Source organism: Heterodontus francisci, chromosome 10, assembly GCF_036365525.1.
Source record: "Heterodontus francisci isolate sHetFra1 chromosome 10, sHetFra1.hap1, whole genome shotgun sequence".
NCBI classification, from domain to species: domain Eukaryota; kingdom Metazoa; phylum Chordata; class Chondrichthyes; order Heterodontiformes; family Heterodontidae; genus Heterodontus; species Heterodontus francisci.
Window position 1 is genome coordinate 59,766,676 of NC_090380.1, and position 25,481 is coordinate 59,792,156.

The 25,481-nt window shown below is 43.2% G+C and overlaps 1 protein-coding gene across 2 annotated transcripts in view; it reads right to left on the reverse strand.

Annotated features, from left to right (window-relative positions):
- Window positions 1-1,746: 1,746 nt before the first annotated feature.
- LOC137374126 (T-cell immunoreceptor with Ig and ITIM domains-like) overlaps window positions 1,747-25,481 on the reverse strand; it is a 47,380-nt gene continuing 23,645 nt past the window's right edge. For both annotated transcript variants that reach the window (XM_068039891.1, XM_068039889.1), the window contains exons 5-7: window positions 10,388-10,453; window positions 3,920-3,985; window positions 1,747-2,145 (exon numbers count right to left, since the gene is read on the reverse strand). In XM_068039891.1, coding sequence (XP_067895992.1) covers window positions 3,927-3,985; window positions 10,388-10,453 — 125 coding nt within the window. In that variant the 3' untranslated portion in view covers window positions 1,747-2,145; window positions 3,920-3,926. The remainder of the gene's footprint in view (window positions 2,146-3,919; window positions 3,986-10,387; window positions 10,454-25,481) is intronic.

The following is a 25,481-nucleotide window of genomic DNA, read 5'->3' on the forward strand; positions in this document are numbered from 1 at the left end:
TGAACTAGTAAACCAGAGGCATGGTCTAATAATCAATAATCCTAAGAACATGAGTTCAGATCCCTCTTTGGCATTTTGAGAATTTGAATTCAGTTTTAAAAATTTGCCTATAGAAAGCTGATGTCCCAATGTTTGTTTCAGGGAGTGATGGGGACACCTATGGAGGGACTGTACCAATATAATGGGCACTGCACTTCCGGTGTGGGATGTCCTGTCGCAATATTAGTAGGCTTATTGCCCATTTGGCACCCAAACAACAGGAAAAATGCAATTGAATTTCTATCCCTATGCCTTTATTGATAAATCTGAAATGCTGCTGCTTTTTTTAATGGTTTGCTCTACCTATACTCACACATTCTAAGAATTACCTATTTGAATCCCTAGGTCCCTATGCTCATCTATGCCTTTGAGCATCTTTCCATTGAGTGCACTTTCCCATTGCTTGTTTTTCCTACCTCACATTTAATCACCTGAACTATATGTACCAACAGGAATGCTCCTCTGGGTCCCACAAGGAAAGTTTAGGTCTCCACTGTCCTGGTCTCCCCACTTCCTTTCTGCAATACCCTCCTGACACATCCTCCCTATGACTTATTTTCTTGTCAGTGACTTTCCTTTGGTGCCAGCCAGTGACCCCCTGATGCCCATACTTCTGCTCCAGTCTGCTGGCCAGCTGCTGCTCCCCACGTCATTGGGCTGGCAGCTGATTTGTGCCATACAGACGAGGACTCGTGGTAAAAATTGTCCAGTCCTCCTGATGCCAAGGTCGGCATGAGGGAGGGATGTGACTGGTGCTTGTCCCAAAACCCCCTTTCCAAATACTGCTTGAAGTTAAATTAGGGCATCAGCCTGGAATTTCCTACAACTTTCTGGCATAGAAGCAGAGTTGTGCTTTTTTTTTTGAGGAGATGCAATATAACTGATTTATGCTGTTGCTATGCCTAAATATTACATGCAAATTTCCTCAATCATTTACATTGCTTCAAGATTCATTCACAATGTAGCCAAATGAGCTCCGTAGGAAATTTCTGCATAAATTGCCGTTGGCAAGATTGCTGCAGAAACTGCCATAAATATCAGCATAATTTATGCATACATATGATCCAGGAAAATCCAGGGCTTTTTCCTCTGCTTTACATCTGGTAAATAAATTCTCTGTGTGGAAAGCAAAGGGAATTGGCTATAATATGCTGTAGCCTTTGAAAGGTTTGTTTAGGTTTAGCATGATCTCTTTATTGATATTCAATATGCTGTCTTTAATAAAACCTAGAATCCGATTATATTTTTTAAAGCTTTATCACCTTGTTCTTTTTTTAAATGCTTATTTGAACCTCCAAGTCTCTATGCTCTTCTACTTCTTTTAAAGATTTACCATTTAGTGTTTAATTCCCATTCTTATTCTTCCTTCCAAAATATATGACCTCACATTTCTCTGCTTTCATACTTCTTTTGATATCTATCTGCCCAATCTAGTAACATGCTTTAAAATATCGCGCACATGGTGAGAGATTGCTGTGTGTTACACGGTATTACTATAGTATGGGTTTGTTTATGAGGGAATGAACAAGTAAGTTAGGAGTTAAACAATGCAAAAAGAAATATGTCAGTCAAGAACTTGGGGAGGCCTTCAGATACCAAAGTGCCAAGGACAACAGCCAAGTTACTTGAGTTTGTAAGCGTGAGCAATAAGAAACCTAATGATGACACAGAAATTTTTACTTTATGCTTAAACCATTTAATAGTCCATACAAGCAGCATTATGATCTAGCTACATAACACAGCCAAACACAGGAAAATAAGCATGTCTATGTATTTACAAAGATCGACAGTTGTTAAGTTGTCATTCTCTCTCTCTAATATTGTACCAAGTTTACAGTGCACAGCAATAAAGAAATTTGGTGTGCTGTTGTCAAGTGTTTGCACATTTATTTTGACAACTTGACATGAGTCAAAAATCTTCTCCGTCATCTGCTGCCAGGTCCTGGACTGATACGCCACTGATGTGTTCCATCACTTCCATCCATGTTGCTCTGGCTGTACTCTTGATTGCAGAGTGGCCTTCTCCTCAAAATTGAGCCATCCTTCATTGCAGGACCTCCAGTTGCAGGAGTGCAAAGCCTTGTTGCTCATTCTACCTTTTGCAGCCTAAAAAGGAGAAATACCACCCTGACTTTAGTGCATTCCATGTACATTAAGCATGGGAGTCTCATCCAATTATAATAAGCTGACTTCATATTATCAGGTGAGATGACCCTCTTGAGGCTCAATGAGCAGTGGTCCTGATGTTGCTATGTCAGGGCCACATTATTGGCCCCATTAACTTATTGAAGTACAACTACTACCCTCTTTACTTGATATGGGACAAGAGCCATGTGCTACTTTTGTCATAGTGACATCACGCACTAGTGAAGAGAATGATGTGTTACACATCATTTCATCAGATGTTTGTATATGAATGAAGACTAACCAAGTACTTTCTCAAGAACACAGTACATCTTTAGTATATTGTCACCAGACTGCTATATTCCACACTTTCTACTAAATTGAAACATTATCCATCCAAGATTTCTTGGGGATAATTTCACCAGTGGAGAATATCCCTTGGCAACCATGTATATCAAAGGATCACAGGCTCACTTCAAACTGCTCATTCATGAAATTAGCCTCGTTATAGTTTTCCTGTTGTTCTTCTGTTTGCTGAGTGGTAATTTTCATGACAATGGAATTACAGATATTCACTACTAACAATGCAGTGGTCTTATAACATTCAGCTATGCATTTCAAAGAATTATAGAAGTATAGAATACAGCACTGAAGGAGGCCTTACAGCCCATTGTGCCTGTGCCAGCTCTTTGAAAGAGCTTTCCAATTAGTCACACTTCCTTGCTCTTTCCTCATAGCCCTGCAAATATTTCTCCTTCAAGTATTTATTCAGTTCCCTTTTGAAAGTTATTGTTGAATCTACTTCGACCACCCTTTCAGGCCATGTATTCCAGATCATAACAACTCGCTGTGGAAAACCTATTTTCCTCATCTTGCTCCTGGTTCTTTTGCCAATTACCTTAATCCTGTGTCCTCTGGTTACCAACCCTTTTCCACTAGAAATGGCTTCTCCTATTTATTCCATCAACACTCTTCATGATTTTGTCAAATCTCCCCTTAACTTTCTTCACTCTAAGGAAAACAATCCCAGTTTCTCCAGTCAGTCCACATAACTGAAGTCCTTTATCCCTGTAACCATTTGATTAAATCTCCTCTGCACCCTCTCCTGGACCTTGACATTCTTCCTGAAGTGTAATGACCAGAACTGGTCACAATACATGAGCTGGGGCCTAACCAGTGTTTTTTTTTTAAAGGTTTAGCATAATTTCTTTGGTTTTGTGCTGTTATGCCTCCAGATATAAAGCCAAGGTTCCCGTACACCAGTTTAACAGCCTTCTTAACTTGTTCTGCTTCCTCCAAGGATCTGTTGATGTACATCCCTAGGTCTTCCTGATCTTACAGCCCCTTTAAAATTTTACCATTTAGTTTATATTGCCTCTACTCATTCTTCCCATCAAAATGAATCACTTCACATTTCTCTGCCATGTGTCTCCCCATTTCGCCAATCTGTTGATATCCTCCTGAAGTATGTTACTATCCTCCTTACTATTTATACATTTCCAAGTTTTGTGTCATCTGCAAATTTTGAAATTATGCTCTGAGCCCACATGTTTGGGTCATTAATACATATCAAAAATTGCAGTGGTTCAAATACTGAGCCTTGGAAAACATCACTGTATGCTTGCCTCCAGTCTGAAAAACACCTATTCAGCACTATTTGCTGCTTTCTCTCCCTTAATCAGTTTAACATCCACACAGCCACTGCCCCTTTAGTTCCATGGGCTTCTATTTTGCTAATAAATTACTGATTACTTACTGGTATTTCATTTATTATCCACATTTTCGTATATTGACGTACTTGTGTCTGAGTTTCGATGACATTCTGTTCAGAAAGAAACACAATATATTAACAGTGAGAGTCCATTGGTGAAAGCACAGAACATGTTAATGGTAAACTGCAATGATGTGTGATATGGACTGTTGAAGTGTTTGTGAGTGTACTGCCTCCACTATGATTTGTAACTGTTTTCAGTTTGTTTATGTGTTTGTGTTTGAGCTTCCTTTGTCACAGTGCAGTAGGTGAGAAGCCATCTTGCACCGTCTGGGAGAAGGCGATCAAATACTTCCTTCACCTTCTCCCCATGTCACAATTTGAGTTTGGACACAGACTTTACACAGAGGGTGGTGAGTGCCTGGAACTTGTTGCCGGGGGAGGTGGTGGAAGCAGGTACCATAGAGACGTTTAAGAGGCATCTTGACAAATACATGAATAGGATGGGAATAGAGGGATACGGACCCCGGAAGTGCAGAAGGTTTTAGTTTAGGCAGGCATCAAGATCGGCGCAGGCTTGGAGGGCCAAATGGCCTGTTCCTGTGCTGTACTGTTCTTTGTTCTTTGAATTCTTTGATGAGGTAACAGTGAAGATCAAGTTGGTGCAGTAGACTTTCAGAAGTCATTTGACAAATGAGGCTTATAAAGAAGATGGAAGCCCATGGATTAAGGAGAAAATACTGGTATAGATATAAAATTGCCTCAGTGACATGAAGCAAAGGGTGACGGTGGTGATGGAGGGATGTTTTTCAGACTGGGAGATGGTTTTCAGTGGTATTCCCCAAGGGTCAGTTTTGAGTCTATTACTCTTTATTTTATGAATGACCTAGACTAGAAGGACCAACATTATCAATTTTACAGATATGAAACTTGGCAAAGTATAGATAATGATGAGGATAGTTACAGGCTTCAGGATGACATAAACAGGATGGTGAAAGAGGCAGAAGCATGGCAGATAGAGTTCCATGTGGAGAAGTGTAACATGACACACTTTGGGAGGACTAATATAGAAAAACAATATACTCTAAATAGCAAGATTTTGAAAAGTGTAGATAAGCAGAGAGGCCTTGGTGCCCACATACACAAATCCTTAAAGTTGATAGGACAAGTTGATGAGGTAGCTCCAAAAGCATATGGGTTACTTGGCTTTATAGGTAGAGGAGTAGAATATAAAAGCAAAGAGATCACGCTAGAATTTTATAAACCACTGATTAGGTCTCAGCTGGAGTATTGTGGACCGTTCTGGGCATGACCAAAATGTAAAGGCCTTAGAAAGGGTGCAGAGGATGTTATCAGGGACAAGGAACTTCAGTTATGAGGACAAGTTGGGACGGTTCTCCTTTGAACTGTAATGGTTAAGAGGTGACCTACTTAGAGATTTTCAAGATATTGAGAGGTCTGGCAAGTGGGTCAGTAACCAGAGATCAAAGATTCAAAATCATTGGCAAAAGATCTAAAGGGGCGAAGAGAAGAAGTGTTTTCAAACAGAGAGTTGCTGGGATCTGGAACACTCTACCTGAAGATGTGTTGGCAGCTGATTCCATAAATAATTGTAAAATGGGTTTGGACAGGTACTTGAGGATAAGGAACTGACAGGGTTACAGACAAAAATCAGGGATCTCTAACTACTCTTTCAAAGATTCAGTACAGACAAGATGGGCCAAAAGGCCTCCTTTTGTGTTGTAAGTTTCTATGATTCTATATTCCCAGGTTACACTGAAAATCCTGTGAGATATACACTGACATTGCCAGAGGTACCTAGCTGACAGAGAGCTGGCAGATATAAGTATCTACTCCCAAATACGTTAATGATCCCAGCCCCAAGGATTTGGGACAGGGTCTTGGCAGGTGATGCCTCAGTCAGATGATGGCCTGTTGCTGTAGCCCCTGATCCCTGTGGGTCCTGTGGGAGATAAGTAGATGAGGCCTCGCAAGCCCCCCGGTCAGTCACCAACAAGCTGACTCCAGGCATCTGCCGGGCTTTGGCACCAGCCGTGTTATGTTTATGCTGGGTTGATGGATATTTTATGTATATCTGATTTATTTCAGAGCAATGCAGAAATCACACTTGTATTAAATCACCAACTGGTTTATTTACACTATATCAGTTTATATAGTGTAAATATACTATATATTTAAACTATATCAGTTCTTACATGATCTCAGTACAATGTCTCCTCAGAGCAGTGTGTTTTCTTTTTCTGTAGAACCTTCTAGTTTCAGTGTTTACTCCTAAGCTCCACATGTGGGCTTATGCAATCAAACACAGTGAACAATAAGTGGACAATCAAACTCTGATCAATCAAATACTACAAGCCAGAGGGGCCATCTGCTACCAGGAAGATTCCAGTGGCAACCCCAATCTTCCCACAATTAGGCACTTGTATATTCAATTTGGCTACCTTCTGCTGCCAGGTTGGTCATAGAGTTATACAGCACAGAAATAGGCTCTTCAGCCCATTGTGTCTGTGCCAGCCATCAAGCACCTATCTATTCTAATCCCATTTTTCAGCACTTGGCCTGTAACCTTGTCAGCTATGGTGTTTCAAGTGCTCATCTAAATACTTCTTAAATGTTGTGAGGATTCCTGCCTCTCGCACACCTTCAGGCAGTGTGTTCCAGATTCCAACCACCCTCTGGGTGAAAACAATTTTCCTCAAATCTCCTCTAAACCTCATGCCCCTTACCTTAAATCTATGCCCCCTGGTAATTGACACCTCCGCTAAGGGATAATGTTTCTTCCTATCTATCCTATCAATGCCCCTCTAAATTTTGTATACCTCAATCAGGTCCCCCCTCAGCCTTCTCTGCTCGAAGGAAAACAACCCTAGCCTATCCAGTCTCACTTCATAGCTGAAACGCTCTAGCCCAGGCGACATCCTGGTGAATCTGCTCTGAACCCTCTCCAGTGCAATCATATCCTTCCTATACTGTGGTGACCAGAACTGTATACAGTACTCCAGCTGTGGCCTAACTAGCGTTTTATACAGTTCCATCATAACCTCCCTGCTCTTATATACTATGCCTCGGCTAATGAAGGCAAGTATCCCGTATGCCTTCTTAACCACCTTATCTGCCTGTGCTGCTGCCTTCAGTGATCTATGAACAAGTACACCAAGGTCCCTCTGACCCTCTGTACTTCCTAGGGTCCTATCATCCATTGTATATTCCCTTGCCTTGTTAGTCCTCCCAAAATGCATCACCTCACACTTCTCAGGATTAAATTCCATTTGCCACTGCTCTGCCCATCTTACCAGCCCATCAATATCATCCTGTAATCTAAGGCTTTCCTCCTCACTATTTACGACACCACCAATTTTCGTGTCATCTGCGAACTTACTGATCATACCTCCTATATTCACATCTAAATCATTAATGTACACTGTGGGCGGCACAGTGGCGCAGTGGTTAGCACCGCAGCCTCACAGCTCCAGTGACCCGGGTTCGATTCCGGGTACTGCCTGTGTGGAGTTTGCAAGTTCTCCCTGTGTCTGCGTGGGTTTTCTCCGGGTGCTCCGGTTTCCTCCCACAAGCCAAAAGACTTGCAGGTTTATAGGTAAATTGGCCATTATAAATTGTCACTAGTATAGGTAGGTGGTAGGGAAATATAGGGACAGGTGGGGATGTTTGGTAGGAATGTGGGATTAGTGTAGGATTAGTATAAATGGGTGGTTGATGTTCGGCACAGACTCGGTGGGCCGAAGGGCCTGTTTCAGTGCTGTATCTCTAATTATTACAAACAGCAATTGTCCCAGCTCCGATCCCTGTGTACACCAGTGGTCACAGGCTTCCACTCTCAAAAACAACCCTTGACCATCACAATCTGCCTCCTGCCACTAAGCCAATTTTGGATCCAATTTCCCAAATTGCCCTGGATCCCATGGGCTCTTATCGTCTTAACCAATCTCCCATGTGGGACATTATCAAATGCCTTACTGAAGTCCGTGTAGACTACATCAACTGCTTTACGCTCATCTACACATCTAGTCACCACCTTGAAAAATTCAATCAAGTTTGTTAGACATGATCTCCCCCTGACAAAGCCATGCTGACTATCCTTGATTAATCCCTGCCTCTCCAAGTGGAGATTAATCCTGTCCCTCGGATTTTTTCCAATAGTTTCCCTGCCACTGATGTTAGACTCACTGGCCTGGTTTATCCCTGCTACCCTTCTTGAATAATGGTACCACATTCACTGTCCTCCAGTCCTCTGGTACCTCTCCTGTGGCCAGAGAGGATTTGAAAGCACCTGCTATCTCCTCCCTTGCCTCACGTAACAGCCTGGGATATATCTCATCTGGGCCTGGGAATTTATCCACTTTTAAGCCTGCTAAAACAGCTAAAACATCCTCCCTTTTAATGCTAATTTGTTCAAGTATATCACAATCCCCCTGCCTGATACACCTATATCGTCCTTTTCCATAGTGAACACAGATGAAAAGTAATCATTTAAAACCTCACCAGTGTCCTCCGGCTCCACACACAGATTGCCACTTTGGTCCCTAATGGGCCCTACTCTTTACCTGGTTATCCTCTCGCCCTTAATATAATTATAAAATGCATTGGGATTTTCCTTTATCTTGCCTGCCAGTGTTTTTTTCATGTCTCTTCTTCGCTTTCCTAATTACTTTTTTAAGTACCCCCCCGCCCCCCCACCTACACTTTCTATACTCCTCTCGGGTCTCTGCTGTTTTCAGCCCTCTGAATCTGCAATAAGCTTCAATTTTTTTCCTTATCCAATCGTCTATATCCCTTGACATCCAGGATTCCCTGGACTTGTTGGTCCTACCCTTCACCTTTACAGGAACAGGTTGGCCCTGAACTCTCACTATTTCCTTGTTGAATGACTCCCACTGGTCTGATGTAGACTTTCCTACAAGTAGCTGCTCCCAGTGCACTTTGGACACATCCTGTTTTATCATATTGAAATCGGCCTTCCCCCAATTCAGTACTTTTATTTCCGGTCTCTCTTTGTCCTTTTCCATACTACTTTAAATCTTACAGAGTTATGGTCACTATCCCCCACTGACACTTCTACCACTTGTCTGGCTTCAGACCCTTAGGATTAGATCCAGTACCGCCCCTTCTCTTGTAGGACTTTGTACGTACTGGCTCAAAAAGCTCTCCTGTATGCACTTTAAGAATTTCACCCCCTTTAAGCCTTTTGCACTAAGACTATCCCCAGTTATTATTGGGGAAGTTGAAATCTCCTACTTTATCACCCTATTATTTTTACACCTCTCTGAGATTTGCCTACATATCTGCTCCTCTATCTCTCCCTGACTGTTTGGAGGCCTGTAGTACACTCCCAGCCAAGTGATTTCCCCCTTTTTGTTTTTAAGTTCTACCCATATGTCCTCATTTGAGGAACCTTCTAAGATATCATCCCTCCTTACTGCAGTAATTGATTCCTTGATCAACAGTGCAATACCACCATCTCTTTTACACCCTCCCCGTTACGCCTGAAGATTCTGTACCCTGGAATATTGAGCTGCCAGTCCTGCCTTTCCCTCAACCATGTCTTTGTGATAGCAATAATATCACATTCCCATGTGTTAATCAATGCCCCCAATTCATCTGCCTTACTAGTAAGACTCCTTGTGTTAAAGTAGATGCAATCCAGCCTTGCAATATTCGTTTGTGCCTTAATAGGTCTATATTTGCTCTGCCTTCCAGACTGACTTAGTTTCTCTTCTGTATTTGACTGTGCATCACCCACTACTGTACCTCCACTCTGTATCCCATCCCCCTGCCAAATTAATTTAACCCCCCCTGCCGATAGCACTAGCAAACCTCCCAGCAAGGATGTTCGCCCCGTTCCAGTTCAGGTGCAACTCATCCCACTTGTACAGTTCCCACCTTCACCAGAAACAGCCCCAGTGATCCAGGAAACTAAAGCCCTCCCTCCTGCACCATCTCTTCAGCCACGCATTCATCTGCTCTATCCTCCTATTCCTATACTCACTAGCATGTGGCACCGGGAGTAATTCAGAGATTACAACCTTTGAGGTCCTGCTTTTTAATCTGCTCCCTAGCTCCCTAAATTCTTGTTGCAGGACCTCATCTCTCTTTCTACCTATGTCGTTGGTACCAATGTGAACCACGACCTCTGACTGTTCACGCTCCCCCTTCATAATTGCTGCTTTCACCCTGCCTCCAGTCAACTTTGCTGGAGGCAGGAACGCTGTCAAAGCCACGTAGATTCCGCTTTAACATTTGTGCCTCAATAACAGGATCCGCATTTGGCTTAAGTGTGGTTTAGCTGGATCAGACTGGACTATTAGTTACTGACGCATCAGGAACTGACTCATTCATCAACAAGAAATGACCCATGTGATTTACATGGATTGCAGTTATATAGACATGCAATACTAACTGAAATAAACTTCTTCCTGTTGAATTAAACCATTATATACCATCCAACTGTGTTCAGCTGTGAGCCATAATACATACCGGTGTTTGGTACGTTATGCACATTTTCATAAAGTGGCATATTCTTGTGTGGTTTTCGATCAAGTTCTGTGGAGAAAAAAATCAATATACTGGTAGTGATAGTCCATTGATGTAGAATGGATCTTATACAATGAGTGAAGCACCTAAAAATAATGCGCTTACCATGAGAAATTCCAAACAACATTAGGGTACCAGAATGCCACTTCTTACAGCAGCCAGCAATAAGCATTATCCCTCTCAACAATTCCCATAGAAATGTATCCACAGGAAACTGCCTCATGCTACTTTAATATAATCCAGAACTGCTTGAAGTTGCAGCAAATCTGTTTGTCTGGGATGTCAATCTTCATTTAGATAATGGGTTGAATTGCAGAGCACAAACAGCAACAGATGATCAGTTGCACATATGAAAATGTGCCCAATCGCAGCCATTTATAAATCACAAATCAAAACTTCATATCTGATCATCAACCTTCTTCAATGGCTATAGAAGCCTTGGCATTTAATTGTGATGGAGCAGATTGTGGAAATCATGCAGATGCACTGTATTAGTCGACCAATTACGTATCCGTTGTAAAATATTTCTACTTTATTTTCAATACCAGCCTTTCCAGAGTAACTGTATCGAAGACCTTACTGAAATCCAAGTGCAGGAAATCCACTGCCTTAACCCTCAAGCTCCTTTGTCATATTCTCAAAGAAGGCCATTAAAATCGATTGATAAGAGTTCCCCTTCCTAGGTAAAATACTTGAAGAGGTTGTAAGAGATACTCTCTACGATCACTGGAATAACAAGACACCTAACACAACATCTGGAAAAGGAGGCCATGTCTACCTAATCTACTGTAGTTTTTTTTTTAGAAACTTACATGGTTAGTGGATGAGGGCATCCTGGTAGACATTGTCTATTTGGACTTGCAAAAAGCCTTTCACAATGTCACTACAATAGGTTCTCCTACAAGACAAAATATTATGGTTTCGGTGAGGCATTTTTACAATGGATCAGGAATTCACTAGCTTCCTGGAGACAGGAAGTTGTGGTGACTGGTTATGGATCTTTGAGGGTACAAGTAACATCCCAGAAATAGGTGTAAATCACCACGGAAGTGGTACTGAGCAAATTGGTGGAGCTGCGTGCTGACAAGTCCCCGGGTCCTGATGGACTTCATCCTCAGGTCTTAAAAAAAGTGGCTAGTGAGACAGTTGATGCGTTGGTTTTAATTTTCCAAAATTCCCTAGATTCAGGAAGGTTCCATTAGATTGGAAAATAGTGAATGTAACTCCTTTATTCAAAAATGGAGGGAGACATAAAGAGGAAACTGCAGGCCTGTTTGCTTAACCTGTCATAGGGAAAATTTTAGAAGCTATTATTAAAGATGTTATAGCAGGGCACTTAGAAAACTTCAAGGTATTCAGGCAGCGTCAACATGGTTTTGTGAAAGGGAAATCATATTTAACCAATTTATTGGAGTTCTTTGAAGAAGTAACATGTGTTATGAATAAAGGGGAACCATTGGATGTACTGTACTTAGATTTCCAGAAGGCATTTGATAAGGTGCCACTTCAATGGTTATTGTGGAAAATAAAAGCTCATGGTGTAGGGGCTAACATATTGGCATGGATGGAGGATTGGTTAGCTAACAGGAAACAGAGAATAGGCATAAATGGATCATTTTCTGGTTGGCAAGATATAAGAGTGGTGTGCCACAGGGATCAGTGTTGAGGCCTCAACTTTTTACAATTTATATAAATGACTTGGATGAAGGGATAGAAGGTATGGCTGCTAAATTTGCTGGTGACACAAAGATAGGTAGGAAAGTAAGTTGTGAAGAGGATGTAAGGAAGCTACAAAGAGATACAGATAGGTTAAGTGAGTGGACAAAGATCTTGCAAATGGAGTATAATGTGGGAAAATGAAAAATTGTCCATTTTAGCAGGAAGAATAAAAAAGAAGCATATTATCTAAATGGTGAGAAATTGCAGAGCTCTGAGATGCAGAGGAATCTGGGTGCCCTGGTGCAGGAATCGGAAAAGGTTAGTATGCAGGTACAGCAAGTAATTAGGAAAGCTAATAGAATGTTATTGTTTATTTTGAGGGGAATTGAGTACAAAAGTAGGGATGTTATACTTCAGTTATACAGGGCATTGGTAAGACCACACCTGGAATTCTGTGTGCAGTGTTGGTCTCCTTATTTAAGGAAGGATGTAAATGCGTTGGAAGTAGTTCAGAGAAAGTTTACTAGACTAATACCTGGAATGGGTGGGTTGTCTTATGAGGTAAGGTTGGACAGGCTAGGCTTGTATCTGTTGGAGTTTAAAAGAGTAAGAGGTGATGTGATTGAAACATATAAGATTCTGAGGAGTCTTTCCAGGGTGGATGTGGAAAGGATGTTTCCTCTGTGGGAGAATCTACAACTAGGGGTCACTTTAAAAAAATAAGGGGTTGCTCATTTAAGACAGAGATGAGGAGAAATTTTTCTCTAAGAGGGTTGTGAGTATTTTAACTCTCTTCCTCAAAAGGCGGTGGAAGCAGTGTCTTTGAATATTTTCAAAGCAGAGGTAGATAGATTCTTGATAAGCAAGGGGATGAAAGGTTATTGGGGGTAGGCGGGAGTTGAGGTTACAATCAGATCAGCCATGAATTTGTTAAATAGCAGAGCAGGCTCAACGGGCAAGTGGCCTACTCCTAATTCATATGTTTGTACGTTTGTATGACCTAGATGCAGGTTTTGCGGAATGACCCACAATTTACAGATGATACTGGAATTAGAACTTCAGAAGAGAAGAAATAGGAGTAGGAGTAGGCCATTCAGCCCTTTGAGCCTGCTCCACCATTTTGAAAGGGCTGTCAGCCTTACCGGCTAATTTAAATATTTAAAGGTAATTTGAATTAAAATAAACAAATCCATCTCTTTTGCCCCTCTTCCACCCCCTCAATAGCAATTAAATGAATTATTTGCCCTTCTCCCCTGACCAAAAATACTTACCTTTACCATTTGACGTTGCCCCCCGTTTAGCCCATCCAAGCCACCCTGAAGTGTCTTTGCATCCGCCTCACAATTCGCACTTCCACCTAGTTTTGTGTCATCTGCAAACTTGGAAATATTACATTTAATCCCCACATTCAAATCATTGATATAGGTTGTGAATAGCTGGGGCCCAAGCACTGATCCTTGCAGTACCCCACTAGTCACAGCTTGCCAACTTGAAAATGACTCATTTATTCCTACTCTCTGTTTTCTGTCTGTTACCTAGTTCTCAATCCATGCCAGTATATTCCCCCCAATCCCATGTGCTCTAATTTTGTTTACTAATCTCTTGTGTGGGACCTTATCAAAAGCTTTCTGAAAATCTAAATATACCACATCCACCGGTTACCCCTTATCTATTCTGCTAGTTACATCCTCAAAAAATACGTTTGTTAAACATGATTTCCCTTTCATAAATCAATGTTGATCCTGCCCAATCCTACCATTATTTTCTAAGTGTCCAATTATTGCATCCTTTATTATAGATTCTAGCATTTTCCCTACGACTGGTGTTAGACTAACAGGTCTGTAGTTCCCCATTTTCTCTCTCCCTCCTTTCTTAAATAGTGAGGTTACAATTGCCACCTTCCAATCTGCAGGAACCATTCCAGAGTCGATAGAATTTTGAAAAATGTCCACCAATACATCTACTATCTCAACAGCCACCTCTTTCAACACTCCGGGATGTAGATCAACAGGTTCAGGGGATTTACCTACTTTAATTCCCATTAATTTCTCAAGTACTTTTTTTTACTAATAATATCTTGCAGTTCCTCGTTTACATGAGTCCCTGATTTACTATTATTTCGGGGAGATTTTTAGTGCCTTCCTCCATGAAGACAGACACGAAGGGCTGAATTTTATGAGCCCTCTGGCATCGGAGTTTGTGGCTGGGGGTGCCCAGAAAATTCTTCCAGGAGAGGCCCACCACGACCTCCGATGCCAAGAAGGCCCCGCCGTATATTACTGGTGGCAGTGAGGCCTCGGTGTGCACCCCCACCCCCCGCCCCGCTGCTTGGCGGAGGGGCCTTCATCTTAATATGCAAATTAGAATAAAATGAAAGAATAATTACCTACCTGGTAGCAACGACCATCCCACGCCGATATTCTGCCCGACTGGACGGAACTCCCACACCTTCAGAACTCCGTTCAGAGTTCCGAGGAGTGACATTGGGGGGGAGTGGGGTGGAGTGAAAATTTCAGGGTGGGGAATAGGGGAGAACTATTGTAATTGATTGTAGGAATGGTGGGAAGTGTCTGAGGGTCAAAGGTGCTGAAGGTGTGGGGGGGTGAAAGGTCAGCATGTTAAAAAGTGGTTTTCAAGGGGGATAGGTCTTTTTACTTGTGGTGAACTCATTCGGAGTGTGTGAAAGGGGATTCAAAGTTCCAGTAAAATTTTATGTACTATTTTCGTCCAGTGGGACCTTTAAAAATTTAAAATACACTGCAGGGCTTGAAGCCCTTTAGAAATGGTGCTGGCGCCTGCGTGGTGGTGCTGGACGCTGTTGCTGGGGATGGAGCGGCCGCCCCCTCTACGTCATCGGGGTGGCCGTTCCACTCCCTCCATTTAAATCAGCCCCTGCATGAAATATCGCGGGGTCTCAATGGCAGCCGCTGCATGTGGGCGGACCGCCGACATCAAAGTGCACTGCCGCAAGTTGCAGCGCGCTAGTAAAATCCAGCCTGACATATTTGTTTAATTCCTCTGCCATTTCATTATTCCCCATTATAAATTCTCCTGACTCTGCTTGTAATGGACTCACATTTGTTTTTGCTAATCTTTTCTTTTTACATACCTATAGAGGCTTTTACAGTCTGTTTTATGTTTCTCGCTAGTTTACTCTCATATTCTATTTTCTCTTTCTTAATCTTTTTCCTGGTCCTCCTTTGCAGATTTCTAAAATGCTCCCAAACTTGAGGCTTACCATTTTTTTGGCAACTTTATACGCCTCTTCCTTTGATTGAATACAATCCTTGATTTCTTTCGTTAGCCACGGTTGGAACACTTTCCTTGTTTTCTCGTGCACTAGAGGAATTTACTTTTGTTGTACTGTGTATTAGTTCTTTAAATGATAGTCATTGCCTGTCTACCGTCATACCATTTCACGTAGTTCTCTAATCCACCACAGCAATTTGCAATCACTGTGCCTTCCTGCCATACTCTCATTATAATTACATTTCTTACTATCTTGATCTATTACCTTGTCATTTCCCTTTAATTTACTCAATCTTCCCCTACGTAATCCTTTCTCCCCTCTATTTAGCTTAACGCCCTCTCTACTTCCCTAGTTATAGGACTCGCTAGAACTCTGGTCCCAGCACGGTTCAGGTGAAGTCTGTCCCAATGGTTCAGCCCACACTTTCCCCAGTACTGATGCCAGTGCACCAAGAAGCAGAACCCACTTCTCCCACACCAGACTTTGAGCCATGCAGTCCTCTCTCTAATCTTATTTACCCTATGAGCACGTGGCTCAGGTAATAATCCAGAGATTATTATGTTTGAGGTTCTGCTTTTTAATTTAGTGCCTAGCTCCTCATACTGCCTATGCAGAAGCTCTTTCATTGTCCTATCTATGTCATTGGTACCTACAAGGACCATGACAACCGGAGCTTTCCCCACCACCCCCCCCCCTCCCCCTCCACTGCAAGTTCCTCTCCAGCCCTGAGCAGATGTCCTAAACCCTGGCATCGGGCAGGCAACACAGCCTTCTGGATTCTCACTCAGCTGCACAGAACGGTGTCTATCCCCCTGACTATACTGTCCCCTACTACCACTATATTCCTTTTAACTCCACCTACTTGAACGGCTTCCTGTACCATGGTTCCATGGTCAGTTTGCTCATCCACACTATAGCCCTCACTCTTGTCTATACAGGCTGCAAGAACCTCAAACTTGGTGCTCAATTGTAAGGGCTGAGGGTCCTCCATTCTCATCTTCTCAATCCCCTTATCTGCCTGACTCACAGTCACACCCTCCTGTCTCTGACCACTGACCAAATAAGATGGCCTATTGTTGGCCAGGGGCTGCAAGAAGTATATAGTCTGTTACAAACTGTTGCATAGCTCATGAACTAAAGTAACCGGCGCTCAGACACTGTTGGATTGTTTCTGAACCATCGTAACCTGTGCTCAGACACTGGCCTGTGCTGGTAAAAACCAGTTTGAACTAATTAATTTATGTGACAAGACAAAGGAGAGATCACAGGAATAGAGCCTTATTTGGACACGGTGTGATACCGGGGTCTTTGGGCCCTGGCCAATTAGGAGAAGATACGAACTAGGTGAGCAGGCTTAAACCAACCGTAAAGAGATAGCTCAGTTTTGAAGAGATAAGAAAGAGAATAAGTATAGAAATTCTCAGGCATAGAGCCAGCGAGAAACTCCGGAGACCAACCATCGCGGAAGTGGAAGACCCTGCGTGAGCAATGCGGCGACGACGTAAAAGAGAGACAGAGAACGGAACGCCTGGCCAGCGTCAGCTCTCCCCTTTTTCAGGTATTATCCTTTGTTTTCTGTGACTAGGTCAGAGGAACCTATCCTAAGGGGTATGACTGCCCTCTGGAACAAAGTGTCCAGGTAAATCCTCCCTTCCCTGCTGCATCGCAATGTCTGCAGCTTGGTCTCCAACTCATTAACTCTGAGCTGAAGCTCTTCTAGCCGCAGACACTACAGATGTGGTTGCCATGGATTGGAGTGGCATCCAGGGGCTCCCACATGCTTCAGCCATGGCACATCACCTGTCTTGCCATCTTTATTGTGATAGTTAAATTTAATTTTCTTAATTAATTTATAGTTTCCCTCTTCACCAAACTCCCTCACTCACCCAACTCTTGGGTTCACACTCTATGCAGACAAGCAGCACTCAGAGACGCCTGTATTTATACTCTTTGAAAAACAATGATGCCAGCTCTGCTAGGACTCAGAAACCAGTTTTAACTAGCTACCTAATTAACTAGCTACAGCTGCTCTCAGATAGCTTGTATATCCCTGTTTAAGACTGGAAGAAATCTAACTTGCCTCTTAACTTAAAGAGTAATTTTTAGTTAATAGTGAGTGTCAGGCATGCACAGGTGAAGGGAATTCTATAACTGGCTCTAAATGTGCAGGCGCAATAGAGCAAACTTTTTTTTAACTTAGGTAAGTGTATTGTACTAGGGCAGGGTCAATACCCAAGTGTACATAGGTGCTATATGGTAATATATTAAAATAAGTGTAAAGAGAAAGGGATCATGGTGTTATTGTTCATAACTCTCTAAAATGTTCATTACCAATACCAAGAAGGCATAGCCACAACAGAGTTGTTAGGTTGCATAAATAGCACTATTCAATATAGAAGAAAGCACTCCACCTTGTTTTTGGATAAGACTTTGGTTAAACTGCATTTGGAATATTGTGTCCATTTTGGTTCGCTCACATGTTTGGCAATATAGAAACTTTGGAAAAAGTTCAAAGGATCATGCTGAAAGGCAGTATATATCCAGAAAAGCTTGGTCTATTCCCTTTAGAACTGCATAGACATTGGGGTGATTTGATGAGGTATATAAAATCGTTAAAGGGCTTGATTGTCTTCCCCTCGAGAGACTATTTCCAATAGATAGACTCGGGAAGACGCGATGTCAAATGTATAAGCTACGTAAGGGTAGGGCTCAGCTAGATGTGAACTTGTTCTTCTGTTTCAAGTGAATAGTAGGCCTATGGAATAAGTCACTGACTTATCTGGTGAATGTAAACTGTCTGCCTGCCCTCAGTTCTGGATTGGGAAGAAAGTTACATCTTATAAAAGGTTGGTAATATAACAGGTGGTATGCACATGATTTATGTGGTCTGCTGGATTAGTTTAAATTGCCTATGGGGATTGGAGAGGAATTTCCCAGATTTTCTTCCCTCCTGATTGGGCTTGTTTTTTTTTCCTTTTTGTTGCCTCTACCAAGAGATTACATGAGTGATGATGGACAGGTGGGTGTATGTGTACTGGTGGGCATGGGTGTCTAATCGTGACGCTCCAGGCATCATTGTTGTGTGGGGCAGGCTTGACAGACTAGCTGGCTTTTGATTTCATATATTTTTATCTATTAATAGAAATGATTCAGTTGACTGCTTGCTCTTTTGTTTTCAACCGACAAAGTAATTTTGACAGTGGGAATCTTTCTCGAGTTGAGTGTGAAAAACCAAGCAGGCTTTTTCAAAATGAAAGAGGAAACAATCAAATCATCAGCAGGTTAGTTTCTCCCATTAGTATGTCTCACAGAGCTCCACTCATATTTTTAAAAAGAGAACAGATAATGGTCTGTAATTAATTGTCGATTGTAAACAAGGCTGTCTGACCAGGTTGCAGATACTGCATCACGACAAACCAATGTTTTCTTCCCGAGAAAGTGTAATCGGCAGCGCCTCTCCTTGCTTAGTACAGAAATTCTCTACCTCGTGTGAAATTGAGGCAAAAGGTCAGGAAGGTCTTAGGCTTGTTCCTGGTTTCTGCTGAGTTATTTGATCTCAGCCAAGATGGCATTAGAAGGGCTCCATTTAGCCTCAATGTCCCAGCGCTTGGAAGGAAAAGCGAATCAATGAGGGTATTCCCTCATGCTTGAGATCCAGTGATGGCTACTGCAAAGTGTATATGTGTGGATACTGGGTGAGGACAGGATCAGTCTCAGCTGTGATGCTACTACAGTTGAATAGCTTGCCAACATTCATTAGTTAGGCTCACACGTAAGGAATAGCAAATTGAGAGAGGTAGCAGAGGGAGCCAAAGAAGCCATACCTCAGCAGGCTCAGTGGCTGCACAATTTGGTTGCATAGCACCCATATCATTAATTCAATGGATGCCTTTGCATTGCGAGTGCACACTTTTGCTGCAAGCTGCGCTGGATGTCATTTTTGTGTAGGTTGTTAGCATGGTCACTGGGACTGTACGTGAGAAGTAAGCAATGTAGGAAGATAGTCACACCATTCAGCATGTAACCCTGATTTAATACAAGTGGTGATATTTTCAAACTCAAAGCTCCACCTAACGCTCTCTGTTAAGTCACACAACTGAACATGTGTTGTGCAGCAGAAAGAACCCTCTCATCAAACTATTTAAAGTGATCATGAACCACTTTCAGGTTAGTTGCTGATTGATTTCCACTGGCTGTTGCTGAGTTTACAGAAGTGCTTGGAAGCTTGTATTGCATGTGGTGACTTCAAGGGTTCTGGCGCAGACCACTTTTTTTTGATTTATTCATGGGATGTGGGCAGTGCTGGCAAAGCCAGCATTTATTACCCATCCCTAATTTCCTTTAAGAAGGTGTTGTTAATCTGCCTTTTTGAACTGTACATTGATGACTGTATCAGTGCTGCTTCCTGCTCTCGCTCCGAACTGGAAATCTTCTTCAACTTTGCTTTCAATTTCCACTCTTCTCTCACCTTCACATGTTCCATCTCCAACACTTCCCTTCCCTTCCTCGACTTCTCTGTCTCCATCTTCTGGGGATAGGCCATCCACTAATATTCATTATTAGCCCATCGACTCCCACAGCTACCCTGACTACACTTCCTCACACCTGGTTTCCATTCCATTCTGCCAGTTTCTCCGTCTCTGTCTCATCTGTTCTGATGATGCAACCTTCCAGGACAGCGCTTCTGATATGTCTTTCTTTTTCCTCAACTGAAGATTCCACCCCCCCCCCCCGACCCCTCACTGTGGTTGATAGGGTCCTCAATTGTGTCTGAACCATTTCTTGCACTTCTGCTCCCTCCCCTCCCTCCCATAACTGCGACAGGGTTCCCCTGGTCCTCACTTTCCACCCACCAGCCTCAACATCCTCCTCCCATTTCCGCCACCTCCAGTGTGATGCCACCAGCAAACACATCTTCCCCTCCCCTCCCCTGTTAGCATTCCGAAGGGACCATTCCCTCCGCAACACACTGGTCTGCTCCTTCATCTCCCAACACCTCGTCCTCTTCCCCTGGCACCTTCCCATGCAATCGTAGGAGGTGTAACACCTGTCCTTTTACCTCCTCTCTCCTCACCATCCAAGGCCTCAAACACCCCTTTCAGGTGAAGGAGTGATTTACTTGTACTTCTTTCAATTTAGTATACTGTATTCGCTGCTCACAATGTGGTCTCCTCTACAATGGGGAGACCAAACGCAGATCGGGTGACCACTTTGTGGAACATCTCCGCTCAGTCCGCAAGCATGACCCCGAGCTTCTGGTTTCTTGCCATTTTAATTCATCACCCTGCTTTCATGCCCACATTTCTGTCCTTGGCCTGCAGCAGTGTTCTAGTGAAGCTCAACACAAGCTTGAGGAACAATACCTTACCTTCCGATTATGAGCTCTACAGCCCTCCTTTCAACCTGTTCCTGCCCCAATGAACTTATTTCTTCTTTCCTTGACTCTATTTTTTCTCCCCTTGTCCAGTCCCCTCCCATCTACATCTGTGCCTCTTATGTACCTCTTCGACAGTTTCCAGCTTTCTGGTCCTAACCGCCTCCTCTTCACTATGGACGCTCAATCTCTCTACACCTCCATCCCCCACCAGGACCGTCTGAGGGTTCTCTGCTTCTTCCTTGAACACAGGCCCAACCAGTTCTCATCCACCACCCTCCTCTGCCTGGCTGAACTTGGTCTCACATTGAACAACTTCTCCTTCAACTTCACTCACTGGCTCCCAATAAAAAGTGTTGCTATGGGTACCCACATTAGTCCTATTTATGCCTGTCTTTTTGTGGGATATGTCAAACATCCCACAGGCCCCCTTCCCAACTCTTTATCCGGTACATTGATGACTGTATCGTTGCCATTTACTGCTGTCACCAGAACTGGAAAACTTCATCAATTTTACTTCCAATTTCCACCCTTCTCTCACCTTCACATGGTCCATCTCCGACACTTACCTTCCCTTCCTCGACTTCTCTGTCTCCATCTCTGGGATAGGCTGCCCACTAATATTTATTATAAGCCGACTCCCACAGCTAATTCGACTACACTTCCTCACACCCTACCTCCTGTAAGAAATCCATTCCATTCTCTCAGTTTCTCCGTCTCTGACGCATCTGTTCTGATGATGCAACCTTCCACAACAGCGCTTCTGATATGTCTTTCTTTTTCCTCAACTGAGGATTTCCCCGTTTGGTGGTTGACAGGGCCTTCAACCATGTCCACCCCTTTCCTGCACTTCTGCCCTCACCCCTTCACCTTCCTCCCAGAACTGCGACAGGGTTCCCCTTGTCCTCTCTTTCCACCCCACCAACCTCCACATTCCAAAGGGTCATCCTCTGCCATTTCCGCCACCTCCAGTGTGATGCCACCACCAAACACATCTTCCCTTCCCCTCCTCTATCAGCATTCCAAAGGGATTGTTCCCTCCGTGAAACCCTGGTCCACTCCTCCATCACCCCGACACCTCGTCCCCTTCCCACAGCACCTTCCCATGCAATCGCAGGAGGTGTAACGCCTGCCCTTTTGCCTCCTCTCTCCTCACCATCCACTTCTTTCAATTTAGTATACTGTATTCACTGCTCACAATGCAGTCGCCTGTACATTGGGGAGACCAAACACAGATTGGGTGACCACATTGCAGAACACATCTACTTGGTCAGCAAACATCACCCTGAGCGTCCGGTTGCTGGCCATTTTAATTCACCACCCTGCTCTCACGCCCACATTTCTGTCCTTGGCCTGCTGCAGTGTTGGGTGAAGCTCAACGCAAACTCAAGGAACATCTCCTCATCTTCCGATTAGGCACTCCATAGCCCTCTGGACTCAACAATGAGTTCACTAATTTCAGACCATGAGCCCCATTATTTTTTAATTTTTTATTTTTACATTTTTAATTTTATTTTAGTTTATTATTTATTTTTTAACCACGTGCCAGTCTTAAACAGGTTTTTCATGTTTTTGCTTTCAGTCAGAGCTGTTCATTATTCTACCATTAGCACTCTCTCTGGACAACTCTACCAGAACTACAACTATTTAGCACTCCATTTAGCTTTTATTCCACAACATCTTTGTCATTTAATCTGTCCTGCCCTCCACCCCATCATAGACCTTCCCTTTTTTCTTCTTCCCCCCTCACCTCTTTCACTTGCTCAATGATTGTTACATTTCTAACCTTCGCCAGTTCTGATGAAAGGTCACAGACCTGAAATGTTAACTTTGTTTCTCTCTCCACAGATGCTGCCAGACCTGCTGAGTATTTCTAGCACTTTCAGTTTTTATTTCAGATTTTCAGCATCAGCAGTATTTTATTTTTAATTTAGGTGGGAAAGCCAGTTGTGAGGACGACACAGAGAGTCTGGAGAGGGATATACATAGGTTAAGTGAGTGGGCAAAAATTTGGCAGATGTGGGAAAACTTGAGGTTATCCATTTTGGTAGGAAGAATAGAAAAGCAAAATATTATTTACATGGAGAGAGACTGCAGAATAGAACATAGAACATTACAGCACAGTACAGGCCCTTCAGCCCTCGATGTTGCGCCGACCTGTGAAACCATCTGACCTACACTATTCCATTTTCATCCATATGTCTATCCAATGACCACTTAAATGCCCTTAAAGTTGGCGAGTCTACTACTGTTGCAGGCAGGGCGTTCCACGCCCCTACTACTCTCTGTGTAAAGAAACTACCTCTGACATCTGTCCTATATCTATCACCCCTCAACTTAAAGCTATGTCCCCTCGTGTTTGCCATCACCATCCGAGGAAAAAGACTCTCACTATCCACCCTGTCCGGCCCTCTGATTATCTTATATGTCTCTATTAAGTCACCTCTTCTCCTCCTTCTCTCTAACGAAAACAACCTCAAGTCCCTCAGCCTTTCCTCGTAAGACCTTCCCTCCATACCAGGCAACATCCTAGTAAATATCCTCTGCACCTTTTCCAAAGCTTCCACATCCTTCCTATAATGCGGTGACCAGAACTGCACGCAATACTCCAGGTGCGGCCGCACCAGAGTTCTGTACAGCTGCAGCATGACCTCGTGGCTCCGAAACTCGATCCCCCTACTAATAAAAGCTAACACACCATATGCCTTCTTAACAGCTCTATTAACCTGGGTGGCAACTTTCAGGGATTTATGTACCTGGACACCAAGATCGCTCTGCTCATCTACACTACCAAGAATCTTCCCATTAGCCCAGTATTCTGCAATCCTGTTACTCCTTCCGAAGTGAATCACCTCACACTTTTCCGCATTAAACTCCATTTGCCATCTCTCAGCCCAACTCTGCAGCCTATCTATGTCCCACTGTAACCTACAACATCCTTCGGCACTATCCACAACTCCACCGACCTTCGTGTCATCCGCAAATTTACTAACCCACCCTTCTACACCCTCATCCAGGTCATTTATAAAAATGACAAACAGCAGTGGCCCCAAAACAGATCCTTGCGGTACACCACTAGAAACTATACTCCAGGATGAACATTTACCATCAACCACCACCCTCTGTCTTCTTTCAGCTAGCCAATTTCTGATCCAAAGCACTAATTCACCTTCAATCCCATACTTCAGTATTTTCTGCAATAGCCTACCGTGGGGAACTTTATCAAATGCCTTACTGAAATCCATATAGACCACATCCACGGCTTTACCCTCATCCACCTGTTTGGTCACCTTGTCAAAAAACTCAATAAGGTTTGTGAGGCACGACCTACCCTTCACAAAACCGTGCTGACTATCTCTAATGAACTTATTCTTTTCAAGATGATTATAAATCCTATCTCTTATAACCTTTTCCAACATTTTACCCACAACCGAAGTAAGGCTCACAGGTCTATAATTACCAGGGCTGTCTCTACTCCCCTTCTTGAACAAGGGGACAACATTTGCTATCCTCCAGTCTTCCGGCACTATTCCTGTCGACAATGACGACATAAAAATCAAGGACAAAGAATGCTTTAATACAGAGGGATCTGGGTGTCCTTGTATGTGAATCATAAAAAATTGGGTACAGCAACTAATTAAGAAGAAAAATGGATGTTAACATTTATTGCAAGGGGGAGTGGAGTATAAACGTAGGGACATCTTGCTATAACTGTGCAGGGCATTGGAGAGACTTCACCTAGAGTACTATGTACAGTTTTGGTCTCCTTACTTAAGGAGGGTTATACTTGTATTGGAAGCAGTTCAGAGAAGGTTCAGTAGGCTGATTCCTGGGATGAAGGAGTTGTCTTATGAGGAAAGGTTGAGCAGGCTGGGCCTATATTAATTGGAGTTTAGAAGACTGAGAGGTGATCTTTTTGAAACATATAAGATTCTGAGGGGCTTTGACAGGGTAGATGCTAAGAAGATGTTTCCACTCATGGGTGAATCTAGAACTAGGGGGCACAGTTTCAAAATGAGGAGTCTCCATTTTAAGACAGAGATGAGGAGAAATTTCTTCTCTCAGAGGGCCATTAATCTTTGGAATTCATTCCCCAGAGAGCAGTGGAAGCTGGTCATTGAATACATTCAAGGCTGAGTTGGACAGATTTTGATCTACAAGGGAGTCAAGAGCTATAGGGGGGCAGGCAGGAAAATGGAGTTAAGGCCATAATCAGATCAACCATGATCTTATTGAATGGCTAAGCAGGGGCTCGAGGGGCTGAATAGCCTGGTCCAGCTCCTGTTTCTTATTACAATATTATGATCTTATGCTCAGAGCAATTATTCTGAGAGAGTGCTTGACAGGTGATTGCCAACTTCTTGGAAGTCAGTTTACCTGTCTTAAACTTCACTCACCTTGATTTGCACTTTCCTGCTGTCAGTCTTCATTGTGACATGGGAACAGCTTGTATGGCTCGACCTTGCACCTCTAATGAGGAACAAAAGGAGCAGCAACATTATCAGCACCGGGTGCAACACCAGCAGCAGCAACACCAGCTGCTTTCTCCTCAGCCGCATGCTGCTCCACAAAATAGAGGGGATGGATACAGAGATACAGCTTGAAGGAGGCGAGACCCCCAACACAGGGTCTGCTGACAAAGGGTCATCTCTCCCATCTGTGCCTCAGGAGGCTCAGGCTTTCATGTCAGGTCTTTGCTGACATATGCAGCCTCCTGGAAAATTATCCTTCCCATTCGTCCAGGTAGGCAGGCA